Source organism: Euprymna scolopes, chromosome 42 (assembly GCF_053919585.1).
Source record: "Euprymna scolopes isolate OS-2025 chromosome 42, ASM5391958v1, whole genome shotgun sequence".
Classification (NCBI taxonomy): Eukaryota; Metazoa; Mollusca; class Cephalopoda; order Sepiida; family Sepiolidae; genus Euprymna; species Euprymna scolopes.
The window spans coordinates 30,343,940-30,369,098 of NC_136523.1; the positions used below are offsets into that span (position 1 = coordinate 30,343,940).

General features: G+C 35.2%; 1 protein-coding gene across 1 annotated transcript in view; it reads right to left on the reverse strand.

Annotated features, from left to right (window-relative positions):
* LOC145266985 (galactocerebrosidase-like) overlaps positions 1 to 25,159 on the reverse strand; it is a 71,054-nt gene that overhangs the window by 7,443 nt on the left and 38,452 nt on the right. Inside the window, exons 6-12 of the mRNA XM_080122828.1 lie at positions 23,230 to 23,268; positions 20,859 to 20,986; positions 16,569 to 16,686; positions 14,247 to 14,284; positions 12,600 to 12,724; positions 11,505 to 11,644; positions 1,049 to 1,138 (exon numbers count right to left, since the gene is read on the reverse strand). Coding sequence (XP_079978954.1) covers positions 1,049 to 1,138; positions 11,505 to 11,644; positions 12,600 to 12,724; positions 14,247 to 14,284; positions 16,569 to 16,686; positions 20,859 to 20,986; positions 23,230 to 23,268 — 678 coding nt within the window. The remainder of the gene's footprint in view (positions 1 to 1,048; positions 1,139 to 11,504; positions 11,645 to 12,599; positions 12,725 to 14,246; positions 14,285 to 16,568; positions 16,687 to 20,858; positions 20,987 to 23,229; positions 23,269 to 25,159) is intronic.

Here is a 25,159-nt window from a genome sequence, read left to right on the forward strand (position 1 = left end):
TATAAAATCCAAGAGATTGTCTGTAATTTCTTGATCCATTGTCATTTTTTCATACAACACCCGCTTGTTATTACTACAGCAGTTACATGCCTGACTTTTATAGTTCTTGTAGTGAGACTAGTAGAATCTAAAATATGTTATTAAAACATGGTAGAGACAGCTTGATGACAAAAAGTGAGTCGTTAATAAGGTTTGATCCTCGTGAGTTTGATAGATGTTTATAAAATCATCAATTTTGGCGTATGTATTGGATGGGACAAAGGTTAAATCAACTTGGTCGACATCAGGATTTGTAAATCTAATAATATTTCTGTGTGTGTTTGTTTTTAATATGTATTCATGTTTGTTTCTCTCTTATCTTTGTCATGAAAAGATTTTGGAATTTCAATTTTGTTTGAGTTGACTCCACAAGCCAACTCTCAAGTTATTAATGTTTCTTCGGAAGATGAAATGAATAAATAAATTATATATTTCATATAAAATGTTTATTAGCTGATGATCCCAGCTCAGATTACTAATTCTCTGGAGAGAATTAATGACGCCTAAAGCATGACCAAAGACTTATCAAGCCAACAGATGCGATTAACTCCTTTATTTAAAAGGGGATGTGCTTGTCGTTTAACTTCAGAGAGTTGGTCATGCCACGGCAGGATGTAACAGCCCTTCCAGAAACATCCCCACAGCATGAACACACCAAGTTACATTCCTTTGGCAAACGATCAGGTTACACATTCATAAACATTTTTTTGCATTTATTTTCTGTGTTTATAAGATAGATCTAATTTGTCTAATTTGGATATTTTTGCAAATATCATTTGTTTACCAAATTATAATGAACTATTCAAACTACTGACATCAAATGCCTTAGATATTTTTTGGAGATGGAAGCCTGTATCAGTAAATGGCAAAATGTGTGAATTAAAAAAAAAAAAATTTTTTTTTAATTTAAAAAAAAAAAGAAAAAAAAAAAAAAAAAAAAAGAAAAAAAGAAAAAAAAAAAAAAAGAATTTTACAAAGACAAATGGGCAAAGAAAGTATGGTTACTTACAAAAGATCCGCTCAGTTGAATCGTGACATTTTGAGGTTCAACTTTATATGGTGGCAGTTTGGGTCGAATACAAAGCGAATGATTATGGCTCTGAAAAGGATTTTAAAAGAAAAATTTTTACAAACACAGAAAACAACATTTTTTATTTCAACTTCTCCCAAGTGGTTCTGTCATGATTTCTCCATTGCTTATGACCTCAATCAGATTGTTCACGAACCCACCCGTGTGCCCAACAATGATGGCCAGTATGCAAGTCTACTAGACCTTTTTCTCACAACTTTCCCTGAACTATGTTCAGTTTCTGTTCTGTCTCCTCTTGGATCTTCTGACCTCTCTGTTGTATCAATTAAGATAAAAATGAAATGTAATAAGTCCCCAGATGTACCTCTCCATCGTACAGTATATTGACACACTAAGGCTGACTGGGATAGCTTCCGTACATTTATATCGGATTTACCTCTGCGTTCCATGTTTAAAAAGGATGTGTCCTCTATAGTATCAGACCTGACGGAATGGTTAATTGTAGCTATAGACCGTTTCATACCCTCAAAAAGGTTCCAGCAAAAACCTAACAGCCAGCCATGGTTCTCTCCAGAATGTGCTGCTGCCATTGCTCACAGAAATGACTTTTTCCACTGCTTCCAACGTAATAGATGTATGGAAACTAAAGCCGCTTTCAGGAATGCCAGCAACCATTGTAAGAAAGTAATAAAGAACGCAAGAGAGTTGTATGCTCAGTCCGTCAAGTCCAAAGTAGCTGAGCAGCAGCTTGGATCCCACCAGTTTTGGCAAATAGCAAACAGAAGCATGTGCTCTATCCTAACTATCATCAATGGACCTGAGGTAATCTCGTCAGCATCAGACAAAGCCAAACTCTTTGTCAAGAACTTTGCAGCTAATTCTACCCTTTGCGACCAAGGCTGCCAACCCCCAATATTTCCTCCTGTATCAGAAAACACGCTATGTGATATACATATATCTGTACGTGATGTTGCCAAACAAATCAAAAACCTTGATTCCAGTAAAGCAACAGACCCTGACGGTATTCCAATGATAGTACTCAAAAAACTTCAACCAGAACTAGCTCCATACTTACAAAACTGTTTAAAACGTTGTCTTAAGGAGAATAGCTTCCCATCACCCAGGAAAATCTCATCAGTATGCCCTGTATTTAAGAATTCAGGGGATCACTCATCCCTCTCTTATTAAAGCCCAATAAGTCTCCTGTGCATCATGAGTAAGTTGCTGGAATCTGTTAAATACAGAAGTAATCAACCATCTCAACAAAAATAACCTTCTTAGTGACACTCAATATGGTTTCCGTTCTGCTAGATCTACAGCAGATGTGTTTACAGTTATATCTCATAAGATTAGCAAATCTCTTGACGAAGGCAACCTTCCTAGGGCAATTGCTCTTGACATATCAAAGGCATTTGATAGGGTATGGCATAAAGGTTTACTTCACAAGATCTCTAACTATGGTATAGCTGGAAATGTCTTCTCAGTTATTAAATCATTTCTCTCTGATCATAAGAGGAGTAATTGATAGGCAGAAATCAGAAGCTTACATTAATGCCGGAGTCCCTTCCTGATCTATATCAATGATCTTCCAAATCACATCCTTACATCATTTGTAGACATTTATGCTGATGACACTACCGCCTATGGCAGCACATCAAAGGCCATAAATGACCAAGTTCTCTCTAATTCTCTTTCCTTTGATCTTGAGCACGTGATAGAATGGAGAAAGAGGTAGGTGAGCATAGATTGGAGCTCAGATGAGCACTTGCCATGAGAACAATAATGGGCTGGAATTGAGTGGTCCGAAGATCCCAGTGGAGACAGAATGGAAGATAAACATAGCTCAGGGCAAGTTGTGAGAAAAAGGTTTAGAAGACTTGCATACTGGCCGTCAGTGTTGGAAACACGGGTGGGTTCATGAACAATCTGAGGGAGGTCATAAGCAATGGAGAAATTGTGACAGAACCTCCCCTTATCTGTTTTGTTTGAGTGGGTTAACCATTCCACATTGTGAACATCGAAGTCTCCACATACGTGAATGTTAGCCGAAGGATGAGCAGACAGGATGTGATCAATTTTCTCAGATATGCTTTTAAAGATAGTAACTCTGCTGTTGTGGGGGGGGGGGGGGATAGAAAGCAAATACAAATGCAGTAGTGTGAGCAATTGTAACCCAGAAGCATATATAGGGTAATTTAGGATCTTCTCTGGAGATGTCCCTACCACATGAAGAGCCATCTTTAATGTAGGCACATATTCCATGCCCATGGTGATCTTGGAGGTAAAATTTGAAAGTTAAGTTAGAGTATCCTTTAATTACAAACTCATCTAGAGAACTAGTTTTTTTTTTTTGGGGGGGGGGGTTATTACATTTTCACCCCAAACAAGGCATATTGCCACTTTGATGTAGGGGGGCTACTATTAGGGACACAGGCTACAGGGGTACTAGGTGGGGAGTTGGGCAGCAAGATGTCAGTTAACGTTACACTTGAACTTCTGCATGTCAGTACAGTTGGAGAAGCTGGAACCTGGCAGGGAGTTCCAAAGTCTAGCGGTTCTGGGGAAGAAACTACTGGAGTAGAAGGCTCTCTTATATCTAGGGATCTCTACTGTGACGGGGTGGGATTGTACTGCTTGTCAGGTTTGTTGGGGGTATTTACGTAGAGGGGGTACAAGTGCTTGCAGCTCATCGGAACATAAACCATTAAAGTACTTGTAGAACAGGCAGAGGGATGCTACATTGCATCGATGAGACAGAGGCTGAAGCTTGGATGATAGTTCAGGACCTATTAAGTTGGCGACTCTTTTGAACTGTCTAGGAGTGAGAGACTAGTAGCAGATGCACCCGCCCAAATATGACAACAATACTCCATACATGGGCGAATGGTGGCCTTATAGAGGTACAGGATACTTTCAGGGTTCAGTAGCTTTCTAGCACGGTAGAGAGAGCCTACCTTTTTCGCAGCGGTCCTGGCAATGCTCTCAATGTAATTGTTCCAACTCATTTCCTGTGAAGGTTAGGCCGAGGAGTTTAAAAGATGTGCTTTCAGATAAAGAGTCTTTGGCCATTGATATTGGTGGTAGAGAAGGTTTCTTGTAGTTATTGAAGGAAACAAGTTTAGTCTTGGCAGCATTGAATGTGACCATCCATTTTTGTCCCCATTCCACTACAGATTGGAGGTCATTCTCTAGTGTTTCTGCCATTTCTTTAGATATGTGTTCATTTGTTTTCCTGTCGTGTATGTTTTAGAGCGTGGTGTTGTCAGCATATATACCCATCTCACAGATAATTTTGTCAAGGAGGTCATTTATGAATATTAGGAATAATAGAGGTCCAAGGATAGACCCCTGAGGCACTCCCGCATTTATATCATATTGTTTAGATGTACGGCCATTGAGGACAACCTGGATTTTTCTCTAAGAAGGATTTAATTATGTTAAGTATTCTTCCAGTGATACCATATGATCTGATTTTCCTGAGAAGACCTTCGTGCCATACCCTGTCAAAAGCCTTAGATATATCTAGAGCTACCGCTCTACCCTCCCGTGCTTTGTCAAGTGAATGGTATATACGCTCAGAGATTACAGTTAGAATGTCTGCTGTGGAACGGGCTAGCCTAAATCCATATTGTTGGTCGGTAAGAAGTTTAGCATCTGTAAAGTGATGGACTAGAGCTTGGTTAATTATGGACTCAAATATTTTGGCAAAAAGTGGGAGGAGGCTAATGGTGCGATAATTTGCTGGGTCAATTCCTTTCCCAGAATTCTTGAAAACTGGTACCACAGAAGCAGTTTTCCAGCATGCAGGAAAGAAAGATTCATTAAGGCATTTGTTGTAAAGTTTGGAGAGGATTGGAGATACTTCAGCGGAGCACTTTTTTAATAGCACAACCGGGATGAGATGAGGTCCACATACTTTTGCAGTGTCAAGATTTTTTATAATGAAATGCACCTGAGAAGGGGTAATTTTCAGATCATCAAGTGTGGCGTCTGTCTGCAAAAGAAAGTCTGGGAGAGGGTGGTTAGCAGGGTCTAGTGTGGAGTTGAAGGCAAACTGACTGGCAAGCATGTTAGCCTTTTCGGTTGCTGAGCAAACAACTTCATGATTGTTGGATAGTGGGGGAATTGTTGATTGCCCATTATTTACTACACTATTGTAGATTTTCCAGAAGTCATAGGTTCCTAATTTCTGAGCTTTGATGCGTTTTTGGGTGGTTTCAGTAAATTCTCTCTTAGCTGTCGCTATTTCTTTCTTACAGTTACTTCTGGCTTCTATATACTTCTGTCTGTTTGAACTGGATTTATATCGGTTAAATCTGTGGTACGCAATGGCAGCTGCACATGTGGAAGTAAACCATTGGGGAGAGTGGGGCTTGCTATAAAATTTCTGTGTGGGGATATGTGCTTCAATTGCTGTTTTGAACCATTCAGTGGTCTCATTTGCGCACTGTTCAGCAGGAAGTGAAATGATATTTCGCCATGGGGCATCTCTAATGAGTTCCCTGATGGCTTCCCAGTCGGCCTTTTAATAATATCTCGTTGTTTTGAGCAATGGCTCTTCCATTTTGGCTCTAGAGTTTAGGGTGATTTTAACTATTATTACTACATGATCAGCATTCCCAAGTGGGCTGTGGGCGTTTGTAGCACAATCATCAGGAACTGTGGTCAGAAACAGATCTAAAAGTGATGCTTGTTGCTCTTGCTGGTTAGGGAAACGGGTTGGAAATGTAACTGTCTGTGATAAGGAATGAAATATAGAGAAACTATGTGTTGTGGTACCAGCTGCGTCTGTGTAATTAGAGAATCCAAACCAGTTACTGTGGTGGACATTGAAGTCACCAAATACATGAACTTGTGCGCTAGTGTCGAAGGAAAGTGCTGTATCTATGCTGTCAGAGACTTTGTTTATTAGGGTACAGTCCTGGATTGAGGGAGAGTGGTAGAGAAAATAAAACTAATATTATGTTGCATGTTAAGTCTAAAGCACATAAAGGCTTGATCGTCCGATTCTAGTTTTCTTTCTCTAGTCAAGGGGAAGATGTTTCGAATATAGACTCCAAGCCTGTGCATATGTCTGTCAGAGTCCTTATGGCAGAGTGGGAGATATCCGGGCATGTTAAAGTAGTTAGAGGGGATGGAGGAGTGTAGGTTAGTCTCACTTAGTGCTAAGATATCCGAGGTGTTTGTTAGGAGAAATGCTTCAACATCATTTAAATTAGTTCTAAGCCCACGGATGTTAGTAAATGCAAACCTCAAGGGAGGAGGCAATTTTATTTTCTTTGAGTTTTGTCCTGGTTTAAGCGTAATTTTAGATTGTACTGTCATTTTTTTGTTTTTTTAAGTTTTAGTTAGGTAAGGGGTGCTGAACAATTGGTTATGCAGAACACCAGGCATGCAACACAAGTAGACCATTAGCTGACCTTCCATCTACTAGGACTGTGGCCTCAGGAAAGCCCACCGGGGATGAGTGCAGGGTCCCTTTCCATGCGCGACATGGCACTACAAACATCCCAATATTATTCAACTGTTGATGGAGCAGCCGCTCTAAGCGCTACCAAAAAATTAGGGCTCCTGTACTACCAGTCGGGAACAGCAACCAGGAACTGTCAATCCGGTACCCTCAACCCATCAGACGATGGTCAACCCAATCTACTTGTACTGGCATTATGATGTTCAAGCACTCCCAACTGCCCAGTTTAGAGGGGGATAGGATGTGTCGGGAGAGGGGGAAATCAGCGTTCATTGCCCTAGTCAGGAAACAAGATTGACCACTGAGTGTTTCTGTTGAATCTCTGTGCTTCGACCTCTACGCCTAGCAAAGAAGGAGTATGGAAGCCGGGCGATAGACAGTGCCTATCTACTCCCTAAGCAGTTTAGGTTTGCAGACCGGTAATTTGTTCAAGTCACCAGCTCTAGGAAGGATGGCATCCAAGAACGGAGAGGCCTCTCTCCCCTTAGGTTTAGCTTCAGAGTTTTCCTTCTCCTAGATGGATGACCTGGGAAGATCTACGAGTCCATCAGCATCGAGAGGGTTTACCCCGCACCTGGATCCTAATCCAGGTATTTCTGTGACCCCGCGTTGGTAGTTAATGTTACTGGGTTAGTATGAAAATGTTATGTCTACTGAGAAATTACACTCCTCAAAGTGATTAAGGGACATTGCTATTACATTGTTACTGGAGGAGGGGGTGAGTAAAAGTTCATGCAGTGGAAGTAACTATATTTGCAACAGGTTAGTTGGAAAGAGTTAAGATATGGTGTAATATTTTTCCTTTAAATTTAGCAATTTTTTTTTTTTTAATTTATTTATTTATATGTTGGCTTAGGAATAGGATATCGCATTACAGAATGACTTTATATTAAGTGTGTGTAATGTATGAGTGTTAGTAGCAGCTTGGGGAGTAGGGTAGACTTGGTGTTTAGGAGAGGATTAACTTACAGAATACAGTAGAATTAATTTTTAGAATTTATAGTCAAGTAAAATTTAGTTATAGAGACAAAAAAAAAAAAATTTTTTTTCTTTTTTATTTATTTAACGTGCAAATCAGACAATGGCAGTCGTCTTGGAGGAAATGAATATATTGGATATACATAGCACGCAAGAGAGGGGTGTTTTTACCGTAATAAGAATATGTGGCATGTCAGAATTCGTAGTTAACAACAGTCAATTATGTCAGGCACAAAGCATTGTGTATCTATTCAGAAAGTCATAGTGACGTATCGAAGATCACTGTATATTTCAGGTACATATATAATTGAAAGTAAGGCAAACTATATTCCGTGGTTTGTTATAGATAGCAAGGAAGCCACATATTCAATACAAGCGAGTTTATAGTGATTGTAGATATTAAGTAAATTAACTTAAATAAAGTCGTATCTTCTAGGGTGGAAAAAAAAATAAGTCCAGGTTTCTGAAACTTCTGAGATTTGCTTTGCAGAGGCTTTTTTTTCCCCTTAGTTTACTTGGAATACAAAAGTGAAACAGTATTTTTCCTATTAGGAGGGAGAGGGGTATAACGAATTTCAGCTTTAGTCAAGATAAGGTTGGCAAAAAAAAAAAAAGAAAAAAAGACAGATAAAGATGATAAATAAATACAAATAAAACAAAACCAAAGAAAAACAAATAAACAATCATGTATATATTTCTTAGAAGCAAGATTAATTTTAAAAAATAGTACTTAACATTTCTTTAGGCACATTGGACGCCAGCCAGTTTGGCATGGCTAAAAGAGAATTTGGCCATATTATTTAGAGGCGGAAAAGGTGCTTTCTGTTACCCGGATATTGACTCCGCGTGTGTCATCTACTTATAGAAAGTATTCTTCGTTACGCTGTTAAGATATTTTTTTTTGGGATAAAATAACTAGTTGGTCCAATGCCAATTTTGTTTAGGAATAATAGGTGGTCTGGTTTAGTCTCCTGTAATTGGGTTTCAGCCTCAAAGGTTCGAACATAGACCCCTGATGTTGGAGAAGGAGACATGGTAGTGGGGGTCTAGATTGGAAGTTATAGATCTGGGTTTAATCATGTATACTTTTTGGAAACTTTTCATATGGTTTGGGGATTTGTGGAATAGGTTGACAGACTTGCTTAGAGCAGGGAACAGAGGAAAAAAAACGAAGAAACATTTTTTTTGTAGCACATAAGGTAAAGCCAAAACAATTACCCACTAATATGGCATCGAGAAGCCCCATCAGAAGCTACTGCATGGTCCAGAATCCATTCACCAAATGGCAATACAGCAGCCCCGATACTTTTCACCTACTGATAGGACAACCTCCTTAGTTGTTAATCCAAGGTTCGAATCCCTGGCTATCAGGCGGATAATGTTAGCCCAGATAAAATGTTGATCTCCACCACTCTTAATAGTGACATGGCCACAAGGATAGACATAGAAAATTTCCAACATTTCTGGTAACTGTTCACATAAAATATTGCCAACCTAGTATACAGCTTTCTTCTCTCTGTCAGAAAAATCACTCATTAAAAATGAGGACTAGTGGCCAAATAAGGAGAAACGAGAGTAATGGAAGCTGCCGATAATGCATTCACAATGCATTGTCTACTCTCTATTAAAAGAAAAAAATGATAATATCAAGTATTGTACTTAAATAAGTTCAATTGACGTGTTTATGGGAAAGTATGGTGATAGATTCCGCTCACACTAACTGAAAATAAATAGAATTATCGAATCTATTTATGCTATATTTAAAATCAACTTAGATATGAGAATATTCATTGACGAGAAAATCTATTAAATAAAACAATCAAATAAAATATAAATTAAATACTGAAATAAATATAGTTAATATTAACATTTACATATAATAAAAATAACAATAAAATAAATATCGCAACAACTTATTCCTGATGAATCCACGCTAGTGCCGGTCCCAAATTACCCAAACTTTGCGACTTTAGGATTGATATCGGCAGCCAAACTCTGCCCATGGAACATAGAAGAGATGTTAAGTTAAAAAAAAAAAAAACTAAGCTAATCCAAAAACATTTTTCTTAAATCAGAATAATACAGGGTGAGTCATGGGAAACTGATGTTTTTAGAATGCTCTTTGCTCTCTGAGTAAGGGACAGAGAGTGAGGAAGGTAGTCTTTAAAACTACTTAAGAAATATTCAGTTTTGTTTTCCTTAAAAACATCTGTTTCCTATGATTCCCCCTGTATAACTATTTTCTTTTTATATGGACTATATATTTCTTTTTTTATTATTCAATTTTTCACCCCAAACAAGGCATAGTGCCACTTTGAAGTAGGGGGCTACTATCGAGGACATTAGTTGCAGGGGTATTATGAAGGGAGACGAGTAGTAAGATATCTGTTCACATTACACTTGAACTTCTGCATGTCAGTACAGTTGAGAAAACAGAATCCTGGAAGGGAGTTCCAAAGTCTAGTTCTGGGGAAGAAACTATTGGAGTAGAAAGCTTTCTTACACCAGGGATCTCTACAGTGAAAGGGTGGGATTTAGCTGTTTTTCGGGTTTATCGGGGGTATTCACGTCAAGGGGGTACAAGTGCGTCAGAGCATTCACCATTAAAGTACTTGTAGAACAGGCAGAGGGATGCAGTATTTTGTCGATACATATATATTGGAATATTTAACCAAATAATTATTCTTGATACAAAAACAATTAGTAATAATTTGTTAACTATCTTTTTTAACCTTTTTTGTGTTTTGAAATTGATTCAGTTTTTTCAAAGATATTACTCTAATAACCAGTACAAAATGATCTACTTTGTCAACCAACAACGATAGACGAGCAGCAGATCAACAAACCAGGCCTTTCCAGCAATGAGGGTTTTCATCCAAATAGTAACCTTTTGTGAGAGAAAACCCCACTACTGATGACCAACACTCGAACAATCAATCTTGGAGAAGTTACAGAGAGCAAAAATAATGGTCTAGTATCACCAAAAACTGGTTAGTGTGAAAACAGCGTTGCCACTCAGACCTAGTTGTCTGTGCACTTTGGCACTAAAACTGACATTATATGTGTGGTTCCAAGCGATCAGGGAATGTCTGAAAACATTTGAGGCATCTGAAACTAGACAATGTTACATTTGTGATCCCGTGGTTAGGGATGGCATTGAACTTGTAACTACTATGACTGTGGATAACAGTCCATGGAAGCAGTAAGGTTACAAACTGTTTATCTAGCCATTTCATTAACCATTATCTTTGAGTGACTTTTGACTTTGATAATTAGTGATTCATTAGGATAAAAAATCCTACTTTTGTCAATAACTAAAGAATGTCATCCCCTGCAAACTGATCCTGCTACTTCAACTGTCCAACATCTACTCACACAAGAACTCTTTTCTAGTTTTTCCACAAAGCTATACTATCAAAATCTTCTATTCTGCACCCATCTCTCTATGCAGTTCAGATTTAATCTTTCTTAACAGTTGTCAGAATTAAGCCTGTCTTTAAAACTCACAGCACACATTAATTGTATAATTCTCACATCATTTCTCTGCATGCATGTCGTCAGCCTTCACTGGTCAGGTTTCACTTCCATACATTATTACATTACATAAGCATGCCTTATAGACTCTTTCTTTGGTTTACAGTGGTAATGCTCTGCTGGTTAGTAATCAAATTTCTGACAAACTTCCCTCTTAAGTAAGACACTATCAAATCTTCAATACTAATGATTACTACAATACTATCTCATTGATTACTGAACACGCAATAACCCTTATCCCTGAGTGGCCTTTGGGCCTTGATAAGTGGTGACCTCCATATAAAAAAACAAAACAAAAAAAAACTCTGAACTCTTCCAATCACACTAGCACCTGTTCTTCCCTGTACTACAAACAAATTAAATTAACAAATGATTTAGAAAACATTTCAACACTAAATGAATAAAAAAGATTGCTAGGTCATAAAAAAAGAATGTTTAAATGTTGGTCTTTACCATGGTTTCAAAAATTATGGTCAATTGGTCCGATTTTGGGCTGGTCAGAGAGACGTAACTACCACCTTTCTTTAATTTTCCTACACCATGGCCGTGAGCTAAGTAAGTCCAGCCAATTTCTGTAAAGTGAGTTGTGTGAGCTGCAAAAATCAAAAAGATAAAATTGTTCTTACCTTTTATTCATTTTTCTTGATAAATAAAGACAAAATAATGCAAAGCAATCAGAGAAAAACCAATTCATTCCCTTGGGATCATGGGGGTCAAATTAGTGCAGTAGAGTGGGAGGTGTTAAAAAATTACATTGGTGCTTGTCCAAAACTCCCTCTCCATGAAAAAACAAAAATAAATACAAATTTGTGTGATGTATGTATCCATGAGAGAAAGAAACTATTGTATACAAAAAATTCATTTTCAAGCAATTAATAGGAATTTTTAGATCTTATGAAGATGTACAAGGCTTATTCTGAATTCTATTTCTATTTGCGAAGACTTTTTTAAAGGGAGTGTGAACTAATGATGAATTTTATTTTTTTCAGAAATAAAATATATCAGAAATGTGTCATTTATTTTGAATAATGCTGCCTATCCGAAATTTTAACATTATTTAAAAAAAAAAAAAAAAAAAACTTCCAAAGTTTGAATTCTTTGGAGTTCTCTCCCTTGTTCCCTTAATCTGTTTTCAAGATGGCGTTGCAAGATTGTCCCTCATCGTTTACCTATAAAACTTGATCAGTTTACATAATTTTTGGTATACAGTATTTTCTTACTATCACAAGTACATACATCATATAGATTTTTCTTTATTTTTGTTTTTCATGAGGGTGGGACAAGCACCATCACATTTTTTTCATTGTTACTGCTAGTTGTTTAAAATATTGAACCAGTTGTATAAGAGTGAGTACATAATGGGATGAGGGGGTCAATCAAAGGGAGAAAGAGTGAAATTTTAAAAAACTTTTTAACTTATTTTTTTATCTATACTCCCAAGTAACCCTGGGTAATCCTGGTATGTTTCAACATTTATTAATCATCAAAAGTGTTGATCCGCCATAAAAATTAGGATCCAGGTGTTATAAAGTAGTTGAATGGACTTACCCGTAATCCAGATGGGTGAATCTACTCGATAATATCCACTCCAGGGTTCGTTAGCCGTCATCAGTCCACATCGATTGTACGGTAAAGATGGATAATAACTTGCAATTAGATTCCAGGAAATTGTGCTGACAAAATGCAAGGGGGAAAAAAAAGGGAGTTAATCGAAATATTTCACATACAAAAATAAATGCAAAAGCACATCATTTAAACATTTTTAAATGACACATCATTCGGAGTTGGTATTTAAGATGCTGCAAGTGACCCAGACATTGAGGTAGGCAAAAAGGCAGGAGTGGTGGCAGTCGCGATATTCCATTTTAAAAAACAAAAACAAATAAAAAAAAATTATTTTTTTAACAATCATGGTTTGGAAAGTAAAATCTGAAAGAAATCTTTTAAGAGAAGAAAATTTGTGTATAAAATTGAGAATGTTTATTTTATTTCGTCCAAATTAAAATATCTATATCATTTTTATAAAGTATTAACCTTCAAATTGCACATGTCAAGATTTAAGTTTGATTGGATAAATAATTTACAAATTACAATTATTTAAATGAAGCTACTGTTTCAAATTTTAAAAAGAATGGAATAAATCTGAATTTTATTTGTTGATAAAGCATTGCTTTCTGATGGGAAAAATACTGTTCAAGCAAAGCAATGGCTTAATATATGTTAAGCTCAGGAATTATTAATCATTGTTCCATAAGCTAGCAATAAATAAATGTAATTTTAAAATATCGAATTTACCCTTACAATCAGTTCAAAAGACTAGGGCAATAAATGAAATCATCATCATTATCATCATATCGTACGAATCCGAAGAGTCTCTTGCCAACATCCTAAATGAAAGTAATTTTTGTGGAATGAACTGTATTCGAATTTAGAGCACCCAGATCATCAGTCTGTGTTGTTAACCACCAGACAACCGTCACCTCCCAATAAATTAATTAATGTGCAATGTACCCATGGCTCACGAGTCGTTTATGAAAAATTACCTCCCTTGTGAAATACACATTAGTTTTTAATCTGAAAGTTTTAATATTTTTCTCTTTATTTGTATTTGTGACACTTTCTGTCATTTATTCAGAACTTTGCCCATGAAAAAATAAATAATCTGTATGATGTACATAGCTGTGAGAGAAATAAAATATCATACACCAAAAATCACGTAAATTGAGCAAGTAGTTTTATTTTTACATTTTTAGGCGAATTTGAGTTTTTCCATGCCCCTCTCCATTCCTATGTTAATAATGGATTTCTAAAATCTTTTAAAAGTTTTATTTGGAGTTATCTCCCTTGTTCCTTCACCCTGTATTTAGACGGCATCGCCAGATCATTGCTTGTCATTTGGCCATAAAATTGTATTTCTTTATTTAAAAATAAAACTTTCATCAATTTATGTGATTTTTGGTGTACAATATTATGAGTACATACATCATACAGATTCTTCTTTTTTTCAGGGAGAGTGGAGGAGGTGTAGTTCTAGGCAAGCATTCACTTTTTATATTTAAAATGGCTGACTTACTTGTTAATAGGACCAAAACAAATTTTGTAAAAAACAGGATTTAAACTTATAGTAAATGAGGTGATCTCTTACACTTAACCATTGTTCTAAAATTTTAAAATAAAAAAAGAAAAATAGCCAACCTTGTCATGTAACCATTGACATAATTTTGATTGAGGATCTACAAAGAAACAAAAAAAATGAACATGTTAGATTAAAAAAAAAAAAAAAAAAAAAAATCAATACCAAAACAAAATTGCAAACTAGCAGGACCCGTTAATTGGCGTTGCCCGGTGGAAGCCTCTTCCCATCCCTCCTCGCAAAAAAATAAACTATGATTGTTGATAACCTAAAGGTACTGTTTGAATCTGAAAAGCAAATAAGGGGATGTGTAAATCCATATGCAATAATAAAATTAGGAAAAATGGTCCATTAGAATAAGAATAGAAAATATAAACAATTTTTTTAGAATTTAGAGATTCTCACTGTTTATATGTCTATGTATAAGTGGATTACAAATCTGGCAGGTATTGAATTATAGTGCAGAATACATGTGTTTATATCTCTAGAAGCACTTGTCTGCACAAAATTTGAATGAGATCTTCATAATCAGTATAGACAAAAATCTATAAAAGGGTCATTGTAATGAAAAATGAGGAGGTGGACATAATCTACCCCCCCACCACCCCTAAAAATGTTAATGTGTATGTGTGCAAAAGAAATCTAACCGTCTACTGTACTAGGGAATGGCAAAAGGCAAAAATCATAATTGTAACAAAAAATGTGGAGGTGGATGTAATGTGTTAATTACCCCCTCCCACAAAAAAATGTTAATGTGTGCACATGTAAATGTAACAGTCAAATTTAAACATCGAATTGGAAACTTGAAAACAAAATGAAACAAACTTTATTTTTATTATTACCAGAGATGTATTTACCCTGTTATTATTTTAGTAAGAATGAATTACTTATTTGTTATCTTTCTTACTAAAATAAAATAATTCTTTTTTTTTCATGCGTACTTGAATAATTGAATAAAATTCACTGAAAATGTAAGAAATAAATAACACAATGCTATTGGTTAAATAACATGACAAATAAGTAATAAATAAGAATTATGTGATCTTGGCCCAAAGGTCAAGAAATGAAAATCTCCCAAAACTTTCAATCTTTTAAATTAACTGAGAATTTGCTAAGAATTTTAAAGCTGTGAATTGTTAAAGGCAGTACTTATTTCATTTATTTTTTGTAAACAATGCAATTGTAATTGTTAATAGTCACTTCGTGACTCCTCAGAAGCCTTTAAAATGTCGAATAGAAAGTCCTGGCTTTAAGTCTTAGCAAATTGTCATAATAAAAATGAAGTTTGTTTCATTTTGTTTTTGAATTTCCGATTCGGTGTTGAAGTTTGTTGGGGAGAACTTAGTAATCATAATGCAAAAATCGGAAGGAATATGTTATGCCTATGTATGTAATCTTGCAGTTAAGAAAGGTGTAATCGCACTGTAGTAGAAAAATATAGAATTGTACCCGGTGACGACTGGTAGGATTAAATATACATGGAAAAAAGTAGGGACTTCTTCCTCTTAAAATGCTGTGATTGTGATGGTAGTTCTCCACGGATGGAAGCTAGCATTTTAATATCACAACTAAATGTGTATGTGACAGAGTACAAAAGTTACATAAGATGGTGGGTAATATAGTTTAGACATAATAAATTTGTATGTGGCATCTGTTAATGCAAGCCTATGGTAATTTGGTCCAGAGGGAAATTTCAACAATCAAAATATTATATACAGGATCAAAGTTGTTTAAAAGGTTGTTTTCCATAAAAAAATAATAAAAATAAGGTGAAATTCTGAAGTGAAAAATGAACACTGATTTGTTGCAAATGAAACTTCTCTTTATTTCAGGTTCACATCCACAAGAGCAACATTTTTAAATCCCTTTTAATATGTAATTATTGGTGAATAATTCTCATCCATGATCTACAAACAAATACAAAAAATAATAAAGTATCAAGTAAAATAAAATTCTAGGTGATACTCTTCTCAAGGTTGAAGATTCAATCCTCATTGCAAGTGATACTAAGAATACAATTGTGAATTACTCAAGACTTCTACACAATCATGACTAATGAAATGAGGACATGCTACTTCTGTGAATTAAATAAAGTATTCTATTAGAAATTCCGTGGAGATTTCTGAGTTCAACAGAAAGATTCATGTTCTATAAGATACGCCTGAAAAATGTTGGAAGTTACATCAGTCAAAATGTTTTGCGAACAAAACTCATGAGAACAGTAGTCTGAATAATCCAATACAGAAAAAAATTTGGATCTTTTAGAAAATTATACTCTTTCAAAAAATGACTTTTCAAGTTTTCATAAAATAAAATTAATTTTCCTCAAGAATTCTACAAAACTGCATCAGCAAATAATAGTAAAAGGGAGTGTTTCATCTTACCCTGGCCCAACATCCGGCGCCAACTTCATCGTTGAAAGTGCTGTAATCTTCTGATGACCAAAGAGGAACACCGGTAGCTACAGCGTTACTTGAGCTTGTGGTTCCTGGATAGTGGGTACTGATAAAAAAAAAAAAATTTATTTGATTTTTACAAATTGACTGAAGGGATTCGGCTAAAGTATATACACCCACACATGTTTAATATGTGCATATATTAATATATACATACATATAAGATTCACTCTTAAACCAATTAACCAATCATTATGAAATTTGAAAACGATTGCATGCCAGTCATTTGCTGTGTTTGAATTCTTGGAATTATGATAATGTACTAATTTTATTTATCTCAATTTATTTTCTCTTTACATTTTTTTAAACTCCAAATAAGGCACAGTGCCACTTTGATGTAGGAGATACTATCTGGGACATAATTTGCAGAGATACTATGTGGGGAGTTGAACAGCAAGATGTCTGTTTACATTACACTTGAACTTCTGCATGTCAGTACAGTCAGGGAAGTAAGAACCAGAAAGAGAATTCCAATGTCTAGCAGTCCTAGGGAAGAAACTATTAGAGTAGAAGACTTTCTAGGGACTTCTACTGTGTAAGGGTAGGATTTTGCTGCTTGTCAGGTTTGTCAGTGGTATTTACGTTGGGTGGGGTACGGGTGATTGTTGTTCATCAGAGCACCTACTATTAAAATACTTGTAAAACAGGCAGAAGGATGCAACATTTCGTCAATGGGCTAGAGGTTGAAGCCAAGCTGACAGTGCAGGACCTATTAAGTTGACAATTCTACTTTTTAAAAGTGAGAGACTAGTAGCAGATGTACCAGCCTAAACACAGCAACAATACTCCATACATAGGCCAATGGTGACCCCATAGAGGTACAGGACACTCTCAGGTGTTAGTAATTTTCTAGCATCGTAGAGAGAGCTCAGAAGGTTTCTTGTAATTATTAAAGGAAAGAAGCTTAGTCTCAGCAGTAACGAATGTGACCATCTATTCCTGTCCCCATTCTACCACAGACTGGAGGTCTTCCTCTAGGGTTTCTGCCATTGCTTTGGATATGTGTTCATTCATTTCCCCCTTGTGTCTATTATAGTGTGGTGTTGTCAGCAAATATATCCACCGCAGAGATTATTTTATCAGGGAGGTCATTTATGAATATCAGGAATAATAAAGGTTCAGGGACCGACTTTCGAGGCACACCCACATCCATATTGTTTTGATATATAACTATTGAGGACAACCTGGATTCTTCTCTTATTTAAAAAAGAATTAAATTTTTTTTAAGTATTCATCTAGTAATATCATATGATCTGATTTTCCTGAAAAGATCATCATGCCATACCTCATCAAAGGTCTCAGATATATCCAGAACTATTGCCTTAGCGCTCCTTGCCTTATCCAGTGCATGGTATATTCATTGAGATTACATCTTACAGAGAGTGGATATCTGCAGTAAAACGGGCTTGCCTAAATCTGTACTGTTGGTTGGACAGAAGTTTAGCAACTGTAAGGTAGTGGACTAAAGCTTGATTAATTATGAACTCAAATATTTTGGCAAAAAGAGAGAGGAGGCTAATGGGATGATAAGGGTGTAGAATTCTTGTAAACTGGTATAACTGAAGTAGTTTTCCAGCAGTCAGGAAAGCAAGATTCGTTAAGGCATTTGTTGAAAAGTTTGGAGAGAACTGGAGCAACTTTAGCGGAGCATTTTGTTAATACAGCTGGAATGAGATCAGGTTCACATGCTTTTGAGATGTCTAGGTTTTTTATGACATTATGTACTTGAGAAAGAGTGATTTTAATATCATCTAGTGTGGTTTCAGTGCACAACGGAAAATCTGAGAGGGAGTTGTTTGCTGGGTCCAAATTTGGAAGCAAATTGACAGGCAAGCAGGTTAGCTTTCTTGGTTGCCATGCAAACAACTTCAAGATTCAACATACATATATATATATATATATATATATATATATATATATATATGATTTTTTTTAATGTGAGATGCTATATAATTATTTCCACAATCAAACAATGTCACAACTCACACAAGCCATGAAAACTGCAGACCAGAAGTCCAAAACTCGAGTTTTGCCCTCATTTGGGCTCATTGAACATATCTGAACTTGAAATTTGAAACTCAAGTCACTTACATCCTAGCATGTGTCAAAATCCTACTTGTGAGACATCGGCCTGGGTTCTTAGTAGTTTAATGACTACACCCTTTGTTGAGAAGAAGTGGGTACATTCTTTAGTGAAACTTCGCTGTGGTTTGCTTGATCTGTGTTAACTATTCAGAAGGGTTAATAAGGAGCTTTACATGTTGCATATCCTGAGCTATCAAATTCCTCATGAATGGCATTTGCTGATTAGGTTTTACAAGGCAATGATCCGTCCCTACTTGGAATATAGGTTCCTAATGTTCACCGGAGTTGGCAAGGTGTTTTCTGATTCTCTTGAGCGTCTACAGCATCATGCCATCAGATATATATTACATACTTCCTGTCACGACCCTGTTACCTCAGGAGTATATGATCTGCTTGAATTAAATCTTCTGTCTACTCGCCGGAATGTAACGGCTGCTTCTGTTGCCTACAGATTATTTCATGATTCTTGTCCCACTGCAATACTGCTCTATGCTGTGGCTGAACAGATCGAACTGCAATGATATACATTCACATTAGACCCTCTGTACAATTACACTGGTGTTTGCTCAGAGATATACCAGAGATTGCCTTTCACATTGTGTTCTGCAGTCCTGAACGTGCTGCTTCAGAAATGTGTGAATGAACATGTATCACTGTAACATTTTCTGAGTTCTGTATTGGCTAACTATCATGATGTTGCTAAGTTTTATGCATTCCCTAATTAATTTAGTAGCCTCTGTCTATTGCTAACGGTTTTATGACTATGGGATAATAAAGAAAAAACAAATGCCGATAAACTTTCTTGTGTGTGGCACAGTGGCTCAATTGACTCTGGTTTTAAATCTTGGGTTTTGAATTCCGGGTTCAGATATATTCAATTGATGAACCTAAATGAAAGTGAAACTGGAGTCTTGGACTTCCAGTTTGCGGCTTTCATAGCTTGTGTGGAGCAGCAACATTGTTTGATTATGGAAATAATTAGAGAGAGGGAAAGTAGCAATTTATAGAAATTGAACTACACAGAGGCTTCTATGTTGCAAATTTTAGCCTAATGATTCCTTGATTAAAGCACAGAAGCCTCTTTGTAGTTTAATTGCCATAAATATATTTTCATAATACTTAGCTCTAATCATGTATTGAGCACTGTTGAAATAAATGTTGAAAATCAATACGTAAAATACTATATCTCTTTATAACATTTTATGCAGATACATAAAATAATAATGTGCGTGTGTGTGCTATGGAACAAACTAATGTACAATGTACCAACGTTGACACAGCAGGTCATAGAGTGTCAATAAAATCTGGTGTGTAAAATTATGTGAATCAGCAAGACAAGTGAATCCCGCAAGTTATTGTTCTTCAGTATTTCTATTGTGAAGCAATTTATTGAAATAAAATATAAGAAAAAGACATTATTGAAAAATATACAATAAAAATTAATAAGATTATACAGATAAAAATAACACAATCTTTATTTGCACTTTTAATAACAAAATAAAAATCTAAGTTTTTCTTTCATTTTAAATTTTATAAGAAATATATTTATGAAATTATAAAAAAAATGTTTTTTTAATTTTAAAAATTAGTTTTTTTATTTGAATTTTTACAATAAATATGTTTATGAAAGTATAAAAATAAAATTATTGAAATCAAAATAGCAAAATTTCAAACATCATAAAAAACGTATCCAATACATAATATTCCCAAAATAGTTTTAAAATTTAAAAAAATGTTTTTAAAAATTCTTCAAAAAAAAAAAGAAAAAAAAAAGAAAAGAAAAGTGTGCAAAAAGTGTTTTTAATAATTCTTAAAAAAAAAATAAATGAATAAAACTAATTTCAATAATTCTTAATTAAAAGAAGACTGAAAACACTTTTAAATAAAAAAATTATCAGTAAAATGTCATAAAAAGAGTACATGTACAAGGGAGATATAGACAAGAAAAAAAAAAACAAGGAACCGATTTGCCTTGTTGCCATTTCCGAAAGTTAGAAAGTATGTTAACTGACTATACGCCATTCAATCTATAGATTAAATTTAAATTTCTCTGATCCAATCAAACATTTGTGATTCTTAGACAAGAAAATCCCAAGCAATTTTTTTATTCTTGATACAATCATTAAAACTTACCCAATAATTGAAACCGATAATTTCAATATGCGATCTTTCAGCATATCGTCTGCAATCCCCCAACCGCCATCACTTGCTACAATTTTGACATGTTCCAACTTCCTCATGCACAACATATTTCGCAAAATCTAGAAGAATGAAAAATTTTTCTTGAGAATCTAGTGAAACTAAAAGAATGACTGATCTATTTGTGACATGCGATCAGTCAATCTGGTGCAAGTGCAAAACAAAAACTAAAACAATAAGATTGACATTTAAAAATGGATACAAACAAGCAAATCACAGAATACATAAGCAAAATAACAAAGTGCGTTATAAATCAAGTGAAACAGTAGATTTTTTTCACTCTTTTTTGTCACTCCAATGGTTGCATTACCAACATAATTAAATGAGAGTGCAAGAGAGTCAGCCAATCATTTCTCTTCTTTGTGTACAGGGATAGGAAAAAACACCAGCAGAGGGTGGAGGGACTGAGGTAAGCAACCGAGGAATAAGAAAGAGGAGGCTATCTTACTTTTTTCCTCTACTATTTTGGTTATTTTTCTGTCTAGAGATCTAAATAAAAGTCACCTGGATCTGTTCTTGACTAAGGAAACGAAGAAAGTATACTGTCAGGTGTCTTTTTCGCCTCCTTCCGTTTCTATTCTGTCACCATGTACTTAGGTGGGCAACCAGTCGTATGAAATGTAGTTCTATTCGTTTTGAAAGCCAAGAAACCTTACTAACATAACAGACATTCCTAAGACGATCATTATGAGGCCATAGCAACTGGGATAACATGGTAATGATGCAGAGAGACAGAAATAAGCAACTATGATTAGCATGTGTATGCTGTAAGGAAACAGTGGCACATGAACCTAGAACTATTTGAGGTGAGAATGATTATGCAAATATAAGTGCTTTTAGCTCAAAATGATTGAATAAAAGGAGCCAGATTTTTAGCTCAGGAGTCAGTTTTGTTTTGAACATCACATAGTTCATATGTGTTTCAATATGTGCTGTTTATTTCTCGTGTTAGTGAAAGCAATTACCACTGCTACTTCTGCTAATATTACAAGCACATGTTATCATTGTTATTAGCGAAAGGAGATTACTACATGCTACTGCAAATACATTTAAAAGGTCCTCCATAATCAAACATATCTTTTAGATAAGAAATGTTATATGCATAAAATTTGGAAAAGAGAAAATTCCGAAAAATTAGAATCAGAAGAATTGAAATCAAGAAAGTGAATTAAGCAAAATGAGATAAGCAAACCTGGATTAGGATCAGGGTTGTTTTCTATGGGGAATTATGAATTACAGATTTCACCATCATAGCCTCTGTTCAGTATTGAGAAATAATGCTAAGGGTAGCTAGCATGTAATTTTGAGGCAGAGGTTACGCAATCTAACCATGCCTCTACTGAATCAGTACTGCTTGATTCCAGTGGCAAGGGAAAATCTAGAATGACTGGGAACAATGCCAAGATAAGCAGAGAGTACATACAGCACCTGGTATTCCCAAATAATTACCCATTTTAATACTGACCAGACTTGCTTAACTTCAGCTATCTAACAGGAGCCAGTGTATCAACATTATTATAACGTATATGGCACCAGTTGGAGGAAAAGATCATTTATCCAAAAAATGCTGTTCTCTACAAAGGAGCTGGGCTGCCTATCCAAAATATAGAGATACAGCTGGTGTCACTAAATTAACAGCTGCTATTTTTTGCCAAAAATTGATGAGATCGAAAAATTATTACAATTAATTAGCCATCATAACATGCATCTTACCAAATATGTTGAATAAGAACTGGTGTTTGTGCATTATAAGTGGATATCTAAAAAATGCATTTTAAGTAAAAATGTAATTACATAACATGTTAAAATTAGTAAAAATTCTAAAAACTATGAAAAGTGATAGAGTAGAACAATAATTACAAGGAAAATAAAATTTATTGAATGATGCAATTTTAATGGTTTAGTCTCATACGGCCAATTCTGAATGACAAACTGAATTCCCTTGTTTTCACTTCACTTTTGTGATTTCAAATTAAAAAATGGCAGCTCAAGAATAACAATGTTTATTGCAGCGTATAGTTCTAGCGAATCTTTTATTTGATCATTTTTCATAAATTTATAAAATTTTTTACTAATTTCGACATAATGCATAATTACATATTACTATTTTGACTTAAAATGCATTGTTTTTATTTTTTAGAAATCCAATGATAATGCACAAGCACCTAAGAAGCAAATTCACAAAAGCAAAATTGAAGCTTCATATTTAAGATGAAGAAGTCAGAAACAATCGCAAGTTCAAAAGAAAGATCTTCACTTAAGCAATGGTTCATATTTGGTTAAAACTAAAGAAAATGTCACAAACCTTTATATAATCAATCGAGTAAGATCTTTCATTCCAAATCTGAAATTAAAAGTAAATTTTATTTAAAAAATCTTTGTTTTATCATAAAACAGAATATTTTTATTTATTTTCTGATCAATACATTTTTACTTTCAGGAATTTTTCATTCCATTAACACCTATGGGTCTATTTTTAAGACCAGGAGGATAATTAACGATCTCAGTAACATCTGTATTTTTCAGCGATATCTATAGTTAGTCAAAAATTGAAGTATTTTTCAAATATTATTCCTGCTGGTGTATACTTAAAACAGTGAAGTACATGTTTCCATACAGAAGTACTATAGTAAGCCCCACTTTCCCCAATTTCACTTCAACTTGTGCAACTGCCATAGTGCATTTGGCCATGACAAGTCAAGTACAAATAGACAAAAGTTTATAGAAGCAAGAGTGAAATAGCTACAGCCAAGAGAAGATATACTAAAGTGATCAGTATCAAGTTACAGAAAATAGAAACTCATGATTTGTGGAAAATTTAGTGTGGGGAATAATGAACAATTAAAAATTCCTCCACTACCATGAGGGCACTTGTATGGCAACCAAGAACTAACCTGCTTGTCCAATGGTTTTCCTCCAACTCTACATTATACCCCTCAAACCACTCCTTCCAAATTTCCCTTTGCAGACAGAAGCCACCCTCATAAATCTGAAAATACCCCTTCTCATATCCGTGATATCATAAAAAACAAGAAATGCTCAGCTGCCCAAGGCCCTGTTCTCAGCTTCTTCAACAAATTCCTAGGAAAGTCTTGCTTCCATGATAGCTGAAAAACTGCTTCCATTGTACCAGTATTCAAGAATTCTGGCAAAAGAACCGATCCACACAATTATCATCTGACACTCTTTAATCAATCAAGCACTAGTGCACCATTTTGTAAATGCTAAGTTTATTTTTAACCAAGAGTATGGATTTAGGCAAGCATGGGCTACTGCAGATATTTTAACCATCATTTCTGAATGCATATACAATAACAGGGGAGAACTTGAATGCCTACTAGACACTGTCCTCAAGTGTCTAAGGTCTCTCTGTACAGGGTTTGCCAGAACAATCTGGCATGAGGATACTTTTTCCATAGAAGTAAACCCTAACCAAATATTCAAAATCACATAGTATTCGCAGCCCAAATACGATCTCCTCACTACGGCTACTCCACAGCTTTTCCGAGGAATGGTGCACCTTCTCCAAGTGATATTTCCTCAAGTAATAGCACGAAGCTGGATACTCCACCAGACTAGATAAATTCTTGTCCTGGAATCCAGTAAGACCATGAGATCAACATAAAAGATATACTGCAACGTATAAAAATTGTTAATTGGGGAGAGGAAAATTATGTTCTCAATTCTTTACTAACTCAGTGTTTGAGAGATAAAGAACTTAAATGGAACATTCGAATATCTATGTATCTCATAGAGCTCAAGTGTTAGCCCCAGGTTGTGGGCCCATTGATTTGAGAACTTCGACTGAAGTAAAATAAAAAAAAAAAAAAAAGGAATAAACTGGATAAGACAGAAAACTACAGCTGTAACCCTTGATATATCTAAAACCTTTGACAAGTCTGGTATAAAAAGTTTCTTACGAAAATTAAATCCTATGGTATTCATGGGCAAATACTTAAAATAATCAGATCCTTGAGAAAAATCCTGTTTGTCTGCAATGGACATATATCTAAACAATATGATATTAATGCAAGTGTGCCCCAGGAGTCGATCCTTGGTCATTTATTATTCTTGATATTCATAAATGGCCTCCCTGATAAAATTGTCTCTAAGACTGGTATATTTGCTGATGACACCATGCTCTATAATAAACATAAGGGAAAAATGAATGTACACATCTTCAAAGCAATTACAGAAGCCTGAGAACATGACCTTCAGTCGGTAGTGAAATGGGG